The 13,522-nt window shown below is 41.4% G+C and overlaps 1 protein-coding gene across 1 annotated transcript in view; it reads right to left on the reverse strand.

Moving 5' to 3' along the window:
- The window catches only part of HELLS (helicase, lymphoid specific), a 591,428-nt gene that overhangs the window by 470,596 nt on the left and 107,310 nt on the right, over positions 1-13,522 (reverse strand). Inside the window, exons 9-10 of the mRNA XM_086922383.1 lie at positions 1,835-2,017; positions 442-585 (exon numbers count right to left, since the gene is read on the reverse strand). Coding sequence (XP_086778509.1) covers positions 442-585; positions 1,835-2,017 — 327 coding nt within the window. The remainder of the gene's footprint in view (positions 1-441; positions 586-1,834; positions 2,018-13,522) is intronic.

Here is a 13,522-nt window from a genome sequence, read left to right on the forward strand (position 1 = left end):
TTTAGAGGCTAGTTTGACAGGGTGGTCTCTAAAAAGATTATATCAGACTCCTTTCTCTGAAGATCGCCATAGGTTCAACTACGAAACACTAATCAGCTCGTAGCAGTGGTTAAAAACAAAAGCAACACTTTGTGGAGCAGGGTCATTTTGTGAAAAGACATCCTGAACCACTTAAGGCACATGATGTGAGAAGTAAAGTTGCTGGTCAAATCTGATGTCCAGACACTACAACACTACTAACTAAGCAACTGCCTAGGATGTTTTTTGCATGATTCCATTAATCTCCCCCTCTAGCAGCAGATGTGAGCAAACACTACTGTCATCAGGTGTCAGCTTGAAAATCATAATTTAAATCTGAAGCAAAAAAATCTGACTTCTGGACTTAAAGGATCATTACATACTGATATTTCAGCCAAAGCATTTGCATTTAGTTTACAGCACCTGTAACACTGGTCGATCTCTCATGGCAATTTCATAGGAAGTAATAACCACAGGATGAGTCTGCAACACTCCTTCACGTTTTGAAATTTTGCGTGCCAATTTACGGCGTGTTAGCTGATCTCCATGGTACAACAAGATAGGAACCTAGGAGAAATGCATTAACATTTAAATGTGATGTGTCTCTACACCGCATTTAAGAGACTCACATAGTTCACTACTCCTACGAGACTTAATTGGTCCAATTAGTTAAGGGTCTTTGAACTTAATAGTTTAAGCTTCTGTTTGTACATTACCGTTATTATCCCAAAAAGAGAATTTTTTTTTAATTAGTACTATATTTAGAGTAATATTCAAATACATACAGTTTTAATGACATGAAATCTATGAGGTTATGCAATACTATCTGATGGTGAAAAACATTCAAACTATAGTCACTGATTGGACATTGTTCATTTCGAGATTATCAACCGTGAGTGCTTTCGGTTACAAATATTCCTTGAAAAATTATAAAATATACATACACACTATTAGATTCCGCAAATGGCTATTTATTTCCATTTTTCCACTGGAAATTCTTATACAATACGAGTTTACAACTCTTTAAGACTGGCTTTGACTCGTCCTCAACCCAGTTTACAGCACAATTTACTAAATGAGTGTAAAGACAACACATTTGGTAAAGTTAGAGCCATATGTTAAACAATTATAGACAAAACAGAGTAAAATCGTGTTCTACACTCTAAGTCTTTTGAATTTTTATACAACATGTTCATGGCAGTACAGCAAACACGTGATTTGGCTGACATGCAAGCCTACGCCGTTCAAGGGTGAAAGCATCATTAAGAATTGCAATTATCAAACTATTGTTACATGAAAGGGTATTGTGACCAAAAAATTTCAGTTGGGTACCCCCATAGGATACGTAAGCAATACCCTATGGAGTGACAATATTAGCTTACTGTAATATTAGTCTTTTCAGTTTTAAGAAAGCCACAGACTTGCAGGCCACTAAAAAGGGTGAAACAAGTGTTGACAGTACTGCTAACAACATGTAGAAGGAAAAGAAAAACAAATTTGAAAACAAAGTAAAAAATATCAAAAGGATAATTGGTGTGAAATGTTTGCCCTGTGCTTGCTCCTGAAATGTATTTATTCCCTTATTACTGTACATGAACTAAACTTACATAAAGACTAGGTTCTTACACTGAGACTGGGTATGAGTCTAACCAGTGTTCACTACACTACCCGACATACTTTCACTCAAACGGACAATTAACGTGGGTGATAGGGAGCTGCTGGGACATTTTCTATGAATATGCTCCAAAACACAGGACAAACAATATTGGGGGATACACAAAAGGGAGGGGTGAGAAAATAAAAATATAAGAAATACCTCTGGACTGAATCGTTTGAATTCTGATACCCAGTTGGGGAGTGTAGACAGAGGACCACATACAAAGAACGGTCCTGCCACTCCTCGCTCAACCATCATTGCAATAGTGGCAATACACTGGACTGTTTTTCCCAAACCCATTTCATCAGCCAAGATTCCATTAATACCGTTTTCCCATAGCATCTGCAATAGATTAGAGGGGATAAACAGACTATTTAACATTTCAAACACATGCATGCACGGTTTAAAAAAAAAAACTCAATTCAAATGTTCAATTCTATTGATGGGCGTAGTCTGTAACACACTTTAGACTCCTCTAAGTTGCAGCTCCTTAGCCTGTTGAAGATCCCTTTGATACGATGTGCATAACAAACCTATTCACTGCAGCACTGAAATTGGCGCAAGGAATAACGTGCTACTTATTTATAAAGGTGGTTCTCCAGTAATGGTATGTTAAATCTGAACATTGAATTAGAGTAGAAGCATGAGCCAACTTAGAAATCCTTTAGAGCAGAAACAAAAACCCTGTCCCCTGCAGTCAGCCGAGTTGACTTTTACCCATACCTCCTGCAACACTGTGGTCCCACCCCTCTAGCACATCCCATTCAAATTAGCAGGTCTTCTGTAACCCTGCATCCTGAATAACAATTTGCTAGGGAGGCACTGAAAGATGCATGTGAATCTGTGACTTTGCTAAAAATCCCGGTGGTTCTCCAGTACTGGAAATGACCTAATCTTACAGCATTTGATCTCATACAGTATCAAATACAAATCCATTTACCTGGGAGGTAGGCAAAGTGTTGAAGCATCATGAAATGGATTCTTTAAACACATTGCGACTAACAGACTGCCCCACAGAGTTCCCACCTTGGCTCTAGTCTTCTGAACTATGGAAATATCTGCAGTGATCCTTTCAGAACACCACTAATCATAAGGCTGAAGCAATGAGGTAACCAAACAGGGCTTATTTTCTTGTAGGATATTGTTGCCATATGCCTCCTTATGGAGGTCTGCTGCATTCCTAACATAGCTAAACTTGTGTAACCAAGTCAGTTTTCTACTTCGCAGGTCATCACATTGTATTGGAAGTACCTTTACATTGCATATTATTAAGGAGTGTCTTTACTTCACAGATCATTCATGCAAACCTAGATATATATCCATCTCTCTATACCTCTATCTCCAATACTGATATTTAACAAACTTTTTTTTTTAAATCTTATATTTATTGCAAGAGAAGATGTAAATTCAAAATAGAATCTCATTTGTAATACATATATCCTTACATAAATATCTATACATAGAGTAATCGTTTTAATGAGAAAAAAGAAAGAGAAAGAAAAACAGAGGATTGCAATACAAGTATTCACAGATGTCTAAAGCATAACAGAAAGAAATAACATGCAGGTCTCTCGAAACAGTTATCCATTTAGTTATTAAACGTTCCCCATATTTTTTCCCTTCCTTTTAGTGCTTTTGGGCCCCTTAGTTTAGCCAGTGAGAACTCCATAATATATATTTCATGGATAAGATACCACCATTCCATAACACTTTGAGGTTCTTTCGATATCCAAGTCCGCGCGATGACCAACCTAGCACAAGCAAAAACAATTGATATCAGGTCTTTAAAATTGCTTTTGATGTCTCGTATGTCTAGCAGTACTAAGTGTGCAGAGAGAGCAGGTGTTATTATGTGTTTTTTGTTGAGAACATCAATTATTCTCATCCAAAAGGTTGTGAGTTTCGGGCACTGATAGAGCATGTGTTCTATGCCGGCAGCTTCCATATTGCATTTTAAGCATTTAGTACGTTCATTAGAGATATTGCCAGAGGTTCAGCTGGAAATTCTTTGAGGCGTGTAGTATATTTGAGTGATTGTCGGGTAAGATTGTAGCCTTAAGTTTGAAGAATGAACCACCCGATTTATTTGTTTGAGTGACCCCGCAATCTGATTAGAGTTGACATTGATACCTAATCTATTGGTCCATTTGTCCGCCATTTTCCCACAATCGCCTACTCAGCCTTTGTTAAGAAGAGCATAGCTCTTACTGATGAGATTTAGTGTAGTTAGAATAGATACATTGTAGGATGTCTGAGTGTTCTACTCTCTCAATTTTTATTTTGTTGAGCAAGAAATCTTGTATCTGCATGTACTTAACCTCTTCAATGCTAATGACAAGGGTAACTCGTCCTGCACTGCCCATTCATTTCAATGGAAATCTCATTATATGGGCCTGATTCCAAAAGCGTCCAAGTGGTTAAAATACTTAGTATCTTTAATTTTATAGAGTGTTTTTAGTGTATTAAAACTTAGAAGACCATCCGATCCGTAAAGATCTCCTAAAGTATTTATGCTCTGATCTATCCATTGGGCACAGGCATCGTCAAAGAAAATAATTGGCATCCCTGGATTCCCCCATATTGAAAGATTTTATCAGTGCTCATAATTTGATCGCAGATGCTTTTGATAGCTCTTGCAGTCTTGAATTTAACTCTCTTGTAGTTGTTTGGGTCGTGTATCCGAAATAGGACCTGATTGCCTTGTAGTCCTAACAAATTTATGGTAGAATAGGGGAGCTTCTTTGGACAGAAGACTATGTATACGTTGAATGAAAGTGGCGAAAAAGTACATTTTTAGATCTGGGAAATTTAGCCCCCCATTTTCGATTGACATTTTCAGTGCAGTCACTGACCTGCGGGCTTTTTTGTATCCCCAAATGTAGCTGCTACAAATACTTTCTATTTTCTTGAAGTATAAGTTATTCAGTTGTAGCGGGATGGATCTAAATATAGTATTTTCAGTACCATCTTCATTTTAATTATATTTATACGTCCTATCAGACAGAGTGGTATTTTATTCCAATTTTTGAGAGTGGTAGTAATCTCTAAGAGGGTCGTAGTTTAGTGCAATGATTTTCTCGATGTTGGAGGTAAGTTTGACTCCTAAGTAAGTTACGTTAGCACAAAGCCCTATTATCGGGTGTGTAGGTTTATAGTTCGCCATCACTTGTGTTTTGTTGACATTTAGCCTATAGCCCGAGATGTCACCAAACTTGCTAGCTTCCTCAATTATTTTGGGTATGGCCAGTACCAGGTCAGTAGTATACATGGCTATATCATCGGCAAAAGCTGTGAATTTTAAGCATTTGCCTTCGTGCTCTATTGGGGTTATGTTCTCTTGAGCGGTTAGCGCATTTAAGAATGGTTCTAAAGCAATGGCGAATAGCAGGGGTGAAAGGACACCCCTGTCTAGTCCCCCTTTTTATTGGGAAGTTAGCCGAATTGTCTCCCAGATAGCAGACTATTGCTGTTGGTGATTCATATAGAGATTGAACCCAGCCCAGAAATTGCCCCTGTATGCCATACGCCTTTAGTGTAGCCCAGAGGTACTCCCACCCCACTCGGTCAAATGCTTTCTCTGCATCTAGCATGACCATTCCGAGTGGGGCAAGAGTAGCCGCAGAGACATCAAAGGCTGTTACAGCAGTATTGACATGTGTAGTGGTGTCTCTCCCCACCACGAATCCATGTTGGCAGTTATCAAGATCAGGCATTATAGGAGCTAAACGATTAGCTAATACTTTGGCAAAGATTTTTGCATCGGTATGGATTAGTGAGATTGGCCTAAATGATCCCTGTTCCTCCGGTGGTTTGTTCTTTTTTAAAAAGATAACTATTTTGGCAGTACGCCATGAAGTAGGAGCGCTTCCTGTTTCCCCTATAGAGTCTATCACCTGCTGGAATAAAGGGAGTAATTCCTGTTCACATATCTTATAGATCTCTATAGGCAAACAGTCTTCTCCAACAGCCTTGCCTAGGGGGAGTGCCTGTATAGCTTTCCCAATTTACTCAATAGAAATTTTAGAGCCGAGTATCCTGGTTATTTCTGGATCCAATCTCTCAGGCGTATGTTTAAGATAGGATTCAATTGCTTCTGGAGTAGGTGTATTTTCTGGGGTATAAAGATGACAATAGTATTTGGCAAATTCTTCCAGAATCTGTTCTGATTTTCTATACTCTTTAGAGTCTAGCCCTTTTATTGCTTTTATAGTAGTTTTGGCCTTTTTATCAGCTACCTTGTAGGGCAAAATTTCCCCAATTCTCTCTCCCCCTTCATACTGTGCAAGTTTGTATTTGTGCATCCTGGAGCAATATTTTTCAGAGAGTTTTCTTTAATGCAGCCCTTAATGACACTAATCCTAAGCTTAGCTCTTCAATATTAGTTTTGCCTTGTATTATAGCATCTGAGAGTTGTTGTTCAGCCAGTAGAATATTGGATGTATTCAATTTTTCTACCCCTCGTTTCTCAGCATTGTCCCGAAAAATATATTGCTGTAAGTAGCCTCTGATGCTACATTTACACGAATCCCATACATAATTGACACTAGTGGAGTTAAAATTCAGTGAGATATATTCCTGTATATGACTTAATACCAAGGATGAATTATAGATCGATTAATAAATATCTAGGGAATGTAAACTGCCGGGCTGTTTGCTTGGAGTCTAAGATTTTAAATTCGAACAATAACGGATTGTGATTTGAAGTGACTTTGGGGCAAATTTCTACTTCACAATTCTCTAGGATATTGTCTGTTGCTCATATCATGTCAATTCTAGAAAATGTTTGGTGTGGAGCAAACATTTATTTTCAATGTAATTATCTTTAAATAATATTTTTCTATACTAACTTTACCATTCCCTTAGCCCTAAACATACTTAACTGCTGCACACTACTTGCCCCATAACCATAAAAACAATTAGTACCCAAATATACACAAACGAAAACTATAAACCCATATTTTAGATCGTATTTTTTATATAAAATGGAGAGATCAATATATTAGAGAGAGGAGAGAAAGAGGAGACAAGAGACAGATGAGGAGGTAGGGAGTGTAGACCGATGAGGAAGATGGCAAGAGGAGACTGAGCAGTAGAGGAAATGGAAGAGCGAGAGGAGCGGTAGAGGAGATGGAATAGAGAAGACAGAGGGCATAGAACAAAGCTGAATGAGATAGAGGAGACAGAAAAAAGACTGAAGAGATGGAGAAAGGATGCATAGAGGATCTAAAGAGGATCTAAAATAGAGAGAAGATATATAGAGGAGACAAGTGCAAGAGATAAAGGAGCTAGAAAAAGGAGATAGCCAAAGGAAATAGACGAGATATGAAAGTGTGGACAGAAGTGAGCGGGGGATGGATTTAAATAGACGAGAGAAGATTGATAGAAGATAAAGAGGTGATCTAAACGATAGGGGAAACAGTAGATAGAGGACAGAGAAAGCGGGAGGGACAGGCAGATGGGGAAGGTTAGGACACTTGAAACTAAGTTACCTGTGATGTAAAAACCTACAAAGTAAAATACTGAAAACGTACTGGTTATATGACTCAAAATTAACTGCAGCGTACCACATACACAGTATGTATAAGGCAGTCAATCTGATTTACACCTTTCACTGAACATCAGTTTGTGAACGTTTTCCATTTCAGATCCTGTGTAAAGATAGCAGATCCTGCCATGGTTTGGTCAGAACCTCCATGGATCATTGTAATAAGCCCAAGTCAACTCTAGGACTGATGGAGGCCAGCCAAAGATGAGACGCACAAAAGGTGTGATTTAGAATTCTGCCCAAATCCACAAGCGGGTGATTAGACACAGATAACTCAAAGGCAGGGCATACTGACATGTAGAGCAGCTCAGGAACCATGCAACACTTAGCCAATTTAAGCCACCAGTATTATTTGGCAACTGCACTTCGGTCTTTTCACCTGTAGCAGAGGGATTATCATTAAATTAAGGAATTCTGTTTTAACTGAGAAAATTCCCCATCTCTCGTGTTCCGGAAGCCGGGTAGCAAACAGTGCTTTGCTGTGTTGTCACAGAAGTCTATAGTTTGTATGCCAACACTGACCTGCTCACTGGTTAGAGGCGGCAGACCCGAGAGCAGAGGACGGCCCGGGACCAGGGTTCGATTCCCGGCGCGGCAGGTTTCTGGACCAGGGTCAGCGGACTCGATAATTCTCTCGCCTCGGTGCCCACTCTGATCAGCGATCACACTCGGCAACTCTGGGCATTAGCTTGCCTCATCTTCACTAACGGCCCCACCAGACCGCCGGGGATGCCTGGTCTCACCCTGGAGATACCCATTAAGGGACCATCTCTCAGGGAAGCCAGGAAGGGTTTCGCAGCGGTCGAAGCGCCTTGGGACCCTACGGGTAAGTAGTGCGCTATATAAATGCCAATACATGCAACACCCTATAAAAAGGCTCAATTGAGAGACTTGGGCCACGACCTGCTGTGGTTATCCACCTGCATTTATGTCCAGCAGGTGCAGTGCCACCAAAACAATGTTCAATTTGGAACCCCACATCCAGATGGCCTGTGCTGCTCATTAATTTCTTTTAATGAGCATCGTCCTTCCAGTGAGTCATATCTGGAGCACAACTTGGGCACGCTCAACTCTGTGGCAAAAGCGAACTGGAATGCAGATTCACAAATTTGGGTAAGTCACAGGGCCAAGAACAAGCCCAGGTGCACCGTAAAAAGCATCCAGGAAAACAAGAGTGATACCTGGAGGTAGAGACTGCAACAACAATCTGGCAGTCCTGGAGGAAAGTGGATCATGTAGTGTGGTTGCGAGACCTCCGCGTGTAATATTGCCACAATCTGTATCAGGTCCTGGTAGGTTTCTTTAAGAAAACTTTTAGCTCCATTCTGGGTAGTTGTAGCACAGAGCAGTTAGCCTTAATCAAATAAACAAGTATAAAACATTTAGAAGTTCCAAAACAGGTAATAGGTACAAACCACAGCACACTATAAATCAGACATCAATTTATAAAAAAGTGGAGTGTATTTGTATCTTCAAAAATACACCAATACGTAAAAAATGTATCATGGGGAACAGAAATTATTTTCACAAGTGTGCAATTTTTTGTAAAGATGCAATAAATCATTGTAAGCAGATTAGCAGTTAGAAGCCAACTGTCAAGAAATACTACTGGTCTTTACTTGGATGGGCCACAAGGTCAGGGGATAGTCACAAGGACCACTACTGTCCAGGGGGGTTCCAGTCACTTCCAGCCATCTTAGGATTCTCACTGTCCTTTTCTCCTTTAAAGATGTCCGGCCTGGAAGTGGCCCTGATGCTGGGAATGCAGGATGCAGAACATGCTGCTACAGTAAGTTTTTCTGAGACCACCCAGGGGTCTTCAAACTACAGGGGTTGTCGCCTGCCTCAGGACCATCTCCCAAGATGGGCCATGGGAGGCCTGTGCATGTTCAGTTGCCACTAGTCAACTGGTCTTCAGGTTACAGCAATCTTAGTGGTTCTTTACAGGAGAATAAAGATTTTTCTTTGAGGGGACAAGAGTGCAGGCTGAACTCTGTCACAGGCCCAACAGACATGAGGAGACCTCATGAGGGTCAAGACTCTCAACAGGCACAACAGCGGCAGGCTGGTGTCCCTGGGCAGCTACGCCCTCAAGGGTTTAAGGTCTCTTTAGCTTTTGCTGGTCCTAAAGCTTAACAGGGGGCTACCCACCTAGCCTTGGGAGTCACTGCTTGTCCTGGCACACGTGGAGCTCCTTTCCACGAGTGTGCACATCAGGTAATGTAATAGCTTTTTGTAAAGCACACAACTACCTCTGCGGAGGTGCCCTGGTGCTGGCAGCAGGCTCACATGAGGGTTGGCTGGTAGTTCTGTCTGAAGAGCCAGGTTTTTAGTGCTTTCCTGAATTCTAATTCAGATTCCATCCAGCGAAGGTGGACCGGCAAAGAGTTCCAGAATCTCTGTTTTTACCAAACAAGACCTGCCACCTTTCCAGGCTTTGCAGAATCTTGGAACCTGTAAAAGCTGCAAGTGGCTGGATCTCAAGACACAATCTTGATATAGTTGCAACCTCTGCCTAAGGTACCTAGGGCCCCGATCTCTAGTGGCTCCAAAAGCTAGAATCAATGACGTAAACTCTACCCTCCTCATTACTGGAAGCCAAAGCAGCTGTCTCAAGCGAGGGGAGATATGGCATCGGAAAGGTACCCGCCAAATCAATACTGCAGCTGAATTCTGGATGATTTGTTGCCTGCTATCAAGTATGCAGGCAATCCCAGGCATAAGCTATCAGTGTAGTCCAGCTGTGAGATCACTAAAGCATGCACAGTTGCTTTCCAGTATTACTCAGGCATGAAGAGTATGAATTTCCGAATATATCTCATTTTCCAGAAACACAAAGAGGAGATGAGTCCAGCCCGAGCGTTGAATGATGGGTCCTTATCCAGCCTTATTTTACCATTTTCTGACAGTCTGCCAGGATTGGCAGTGGATTCATCTCTGGCAGCCATCAAATATTGGACGGAGGGGGATGAGCCTGACTAAAGAACAGAACTTCCGTCTTATCAGCATTCAATTTCAGACAGTTCTCATTCATCCCTTCTGAGTTTTTTTTAAACCTTCCTTAAAATTGAGAAAGGCCACCACTGAGTGTTCTTTAGAAGAACACTAGCTGTGTATTGTTCGCATAAGAGGCTACCTTTACACCCCAAGATTCAATAAGAGTGGCCAATGAGGCAACCAAGATGTTAAAAAGCAAAGGGCTCAATGCTGATACCTGTGGTACCCAGCACACCAAAGTGAAGATATAAAAGGGCGTTGAAACACCTGTTGAGAGCAATTCTCCAAGAACGAACGCATCAAGGACAGAACTGTTTCTCACACACACCCGCCTCATTCAATCTACTGAGCAGAATGGGATGAGACACTGTATCAAATGATGCCAATAAGTCTAGCAGCACCAGCATGACAGAATCCCCTTGGTCCACAGACTCTCTAACAGATTCAGAGGCTTCCAAGAGAGCGGCATCAGTACTGCAACTAGCTCTGAAACCAGACTGGGAATCATGTAGAGGTTCTTTAATTTCCATAAAGCCAGTCAGTTGGCTAAGGACCACCTCCTCTAAACTTTTTTGCAGGGGCTGGCAGTAAGAAGATCGTTCTGAAATCACTGAGCACCCCAGGATCGGCCTCAGGTTTCTTTAACAAAGGAAGCAGGAACACTTGCTTCCATGCAATTAGCAAAATATTTTCCCATCTTGCATCACTTCAGCCTATGGAATTTTTTCAAGGCTTCTTTATAGAGGACTTAGTCTTCCAAATGAAAGTACTTTCTCCAGGTTCATTCCAGCTTCTTACAATGACTTCACCATACTTCATTCCCCAGAGAACCAAGGGGCAAAAGGTTTAGATCTTTTCGAAGTGGCTGGCATTAGCAGGGCAACTATATCTAGGCCAGTCTTGACCCATGCATTAAAGAGTTGAGTAGTCGTATGGGTTACCAGACAGCTGTGGCAAGGTTTCCGAAAGCACCAGCCTGAGGGACTCTTTAGTGACTACCCGCCAAGCTCTTTTCATTACCTCAGTTGTCCTGGGTATTGATGGCCTAAATTCAGAATTAAAAGTAAGCAGTACCAAAAATTGATCGAGTCAAGCATAGGAGGACTCCCACTAAGATTCTGATTGTTAAAGAAAATCAGATCTAGCATGTGTATGAGTAGATGTGGTAACCAATTGCGCGAGGTCAAAGCCCTCTAATGTTTCCACAAACTGGGTCGCCTGGGCACAACTGTGGTCATCGGCATAAAGAATAAAATCTCCAAGGACGGTTAAATTAGCATACTGTTTAGAAAGCGGAGCAATAATATGGCTGAACTCAGATAGGTAGCCAGATGGACAGCCAGGTAGACCCTGTCATTCAGCAGGTGCAGTCAGGTTTTTGGTGCAGCCTCTTTTTGCAGAGCCCAGGAAGCAGCAGTGCAGTCCTCCTGTCTTCTTTCCAGATCAATAGTGAGAACAATGCATATGGGATGCCACTTTGTGCCATGGTCTCATTTGTGGGTGGGGAGGGCTCGATAGTTCACACCTCTTCCTAGGGTTTGGCCACCAAACAAGACCAGGATACACTTTCCTACCCAAATCCATGATTGTGCAAACCACCTTCTCCTGTGAGAAGCCCTGGACACACCTCAGGTGTTTTAAGCATGATGAGCCACTCCTCCTGGGAAAGCTGTTTGGCAACTGGCTTTCCCGCTCAGGAGGAGATGCCAGCCTGTCTGTCTACACAACGGAGCAGGCAGGCGAGCAAAGGTGTGATCGGAACCCACCATCGCTCTAGAACCGTAAATCTTGGTTAAACTCTATGCTTCACTCCTAGGTTACAGAATCTGTTACACTAAAGGTTCTGCAACGTAAGATACCACAGAACCACTTGAGATGCATGGAAAACTAGAAGGTACACAATCTAATTTAATTGCATGAATTGCAGGCTGTCGCACATGTTAACATGACCATGAATTTAATTTTGATGTATGGAAGCAGCAATGGCATGAAAGCACACATTGTGTTTGTATGAGACTGGAAACTTAAATACAGAGTTATGCATGTTGGCCTCAAAATGTGGTTTCGGAAGTTCGGTTGAGGAATGATTGAGGGATCTGTTTATGTTGAATTGCTCTTGGAAAAAAGCTACAGAAAATGTGTCAGAAAGACAATTCCTCATTCCATGAGGTATTAACCATAGCCAAAACACAGAAACACTAAAGAGTGTGCATTTAAAGAGCTTATTATCAAAGATGTATTAAAAGTAAGCAAGAGTAAAGAAACATCTGTTAAGGTTGTAGCTGGGAAAGATAATGACAATAAGTCAGTTCAAAGTAGGAGTGACAAAGTCAAAACGGGTCATACTTTTTTGGGAAATGCTATTGGTGTGGGGAGGTAGGCCAATATCAAGATGCATCTGGGATGGAAGGTTATGTGCTAGAATTGTGGGAAAAGGGGTCATGTATCTAAAGGATGTAAATCTACTGTAAAAAAAGTTAGAGGTGGATTGTAAAGATGACCTGGTAGAGGAAGCAGTAGTTTTACAAAACAAAGTTGATGGTTTAGAAGGGCCATTGGAAGAGGTACAGGTCAATGGAGAAGCAGCCAAAATGTGATTCAGGAGCCCACACCTTTCATGAGGAGAAACTTAAAAACAAAGTGAGAATCAAAGCTGGACATCAAACCCTGGGGACATGCCGGAGAACCAATAAAGTTGGCAGGATATTTAGAATTGAAGGATAGAATAATTCCTGGGAAACTTTAAGTGTCTGTGAAAGGGGATTTTCCAATACGTTGGTTTCATCAATGTGATCATTTTTTTCAACCCCAATGCGAATACTGTTGCTTGAGAGAAATGTCAACTGTCTCAGAAGGCAGTGATGATTTGTTGAATGAGTTTTCTGGCGTTTCTTCTTAGGAGTGAGCTGGGGTGCCTGAAAAACTATCTACATAAAATTAGGCTGAAATGTTATGTTCTCCCAAAAGTGGCTAAGGTTCGGAGTACCCCTTTGGCAATCAAGGACAATGAAATATGAGCTGGAAAGACTGATCGCTAATGGCACGTAGAAACTTCGAAATGGCTGGCGTCTGTGGTTATAGTTTGTAAAGCCAATGGATACACTCACTTATGTGTTTGAGGGTGATTAACAAGGCTGTGATTGTAGACTACTCCCCAACATCAGTGAAATGATGAGCTTGTTTAGTGGGTGCCAAGCACTTCTTTCTTTAGACCTTAGTTCTGCGTACCATCAAAAAATCGAACTGACGCTTCGCAGAACTGGACCACTTTAGCCACTCCTACCCTCTGGGCTCCAATTAGCTGC

The sequence above is a fragment of the Lissotriton vulgaris genome, chromosome 5 (assembly GCF_964263255.1).
Source record: "Lissotriton vulgaris chromosome 5, aLisVul1.2, whole genome shotgun sequence".
In the NCBI taxonomy this organism is placed as follows: domain Eukaryota; kingdom Metazoa; phylum Chordata; class Amphibia; order Caudata; family Salamandridae; genus Lissotriton; species Lissotriton vulgaris.